Source organism: Egretta garzetta, unplaced genomic scaffold (assembly GCF_000687185.1).
Source record: "Egretta garzetta isolate BGI_Z169 unplaced genomic scaffold, ASM68718v1 scaffold1044, whole genome shotgun sequence".
Classification (NCBI taxonomy): domain Eukaryota; kingdom Metazoa; phylum Chordata; class Aves; order Pelecaniformes; family Ardeidae; genus Egretta; species Egretta garzetta.
The window spans coordinates 70384-71178 of NW_009259451.1; the positions used below are offsets into that span (position 1 = coordinate 70384).

The window sequence follows — 795 nt, forward strand, 5'->3', positions numbered from 1 at the left end:
CCTTGGGGGCTCTGCTGAGGGGGGCTCTGAGACCCCCGGCAGCGCGTCTCTGGGGGACGGGTGGAGCGAGCCTGTCTGCCACAAACAACAGTTGCTATTGGCATATTAATTACAAAACTTTGATTATTTCCCTTAATGAATAATAGCTTTTAAATGCATGCCGGCATGGTGTTTAGCATATGGAAATGATTACCTGGTGTATCCCTGCTTCCTCCACCTATTTTGGCTTGGGAAGTGATGCTGCGCTGCGTGCCCGGGGCTTTGCAGGGGTGTCCCGCCTGCCCATGAGCGATCCAGGGGTAGCCTGGAAGCAGCAAATCCCTTCCCCGGTGCCGTGTGGCCCTCGGGCATGGCAAAACGATGCCGGGTGGCTCCTGGAGCCCTGTTACCAAAGGGGAGCGGAGTGGGTTTACGGGGCTGCGCTGTGGACTCTGCCCTCCGCCGGGGTGCTTGTCACAGCGGACTGGGGAGGGGGACGCGCCAGCCCTCTGTGACTCTGACGGATCGATTGTCCCTTGTCGCTGACCACCTGCAGAATGAAGACTCCGAGGAGGAAGACCTGTGCGCCATCAGCGACCGGTGGGCTTTCCAGAGGGACAGCAAGAGGTGGTCGCGGGTGGGGTCTGTCGACGTCCTCTCCCAGGGCTCCGAGGTCCTGAGCTCCGCCATGCGGCCGGCGTCCAGCCACGAGAGCGTCCTCACGGACCTCAGCACCAACCTGGAGGCCATGTCCCTGCACAGCAGCGGCAGCACGGGCGGCACCCTGGGTGTTGGGGCCGCACCGCCCGACCCCCC

The 795-nt window shown here is 62.4% G+C and overlaps 1 protein-coding gene across 1 annotated transcript in view; it reads left to right on the plus strand.

Moving 5' to 3' along the window:
* The first annotated feature begins 349 nt into the window (after positions 1-349).
* Positions 350-795, plus strand: part of LOC104124781 (stAR-related lipid transfer protein 13-like) — a 5882-nt gene continuing 5436 nt past the window's right edge. The window contains 1 exon segment of the mRNA XM_035892717.1: positions 350-795. Coding sequence (XP_035748610.1) covers positions 350-795 — 446 coding nt within the window.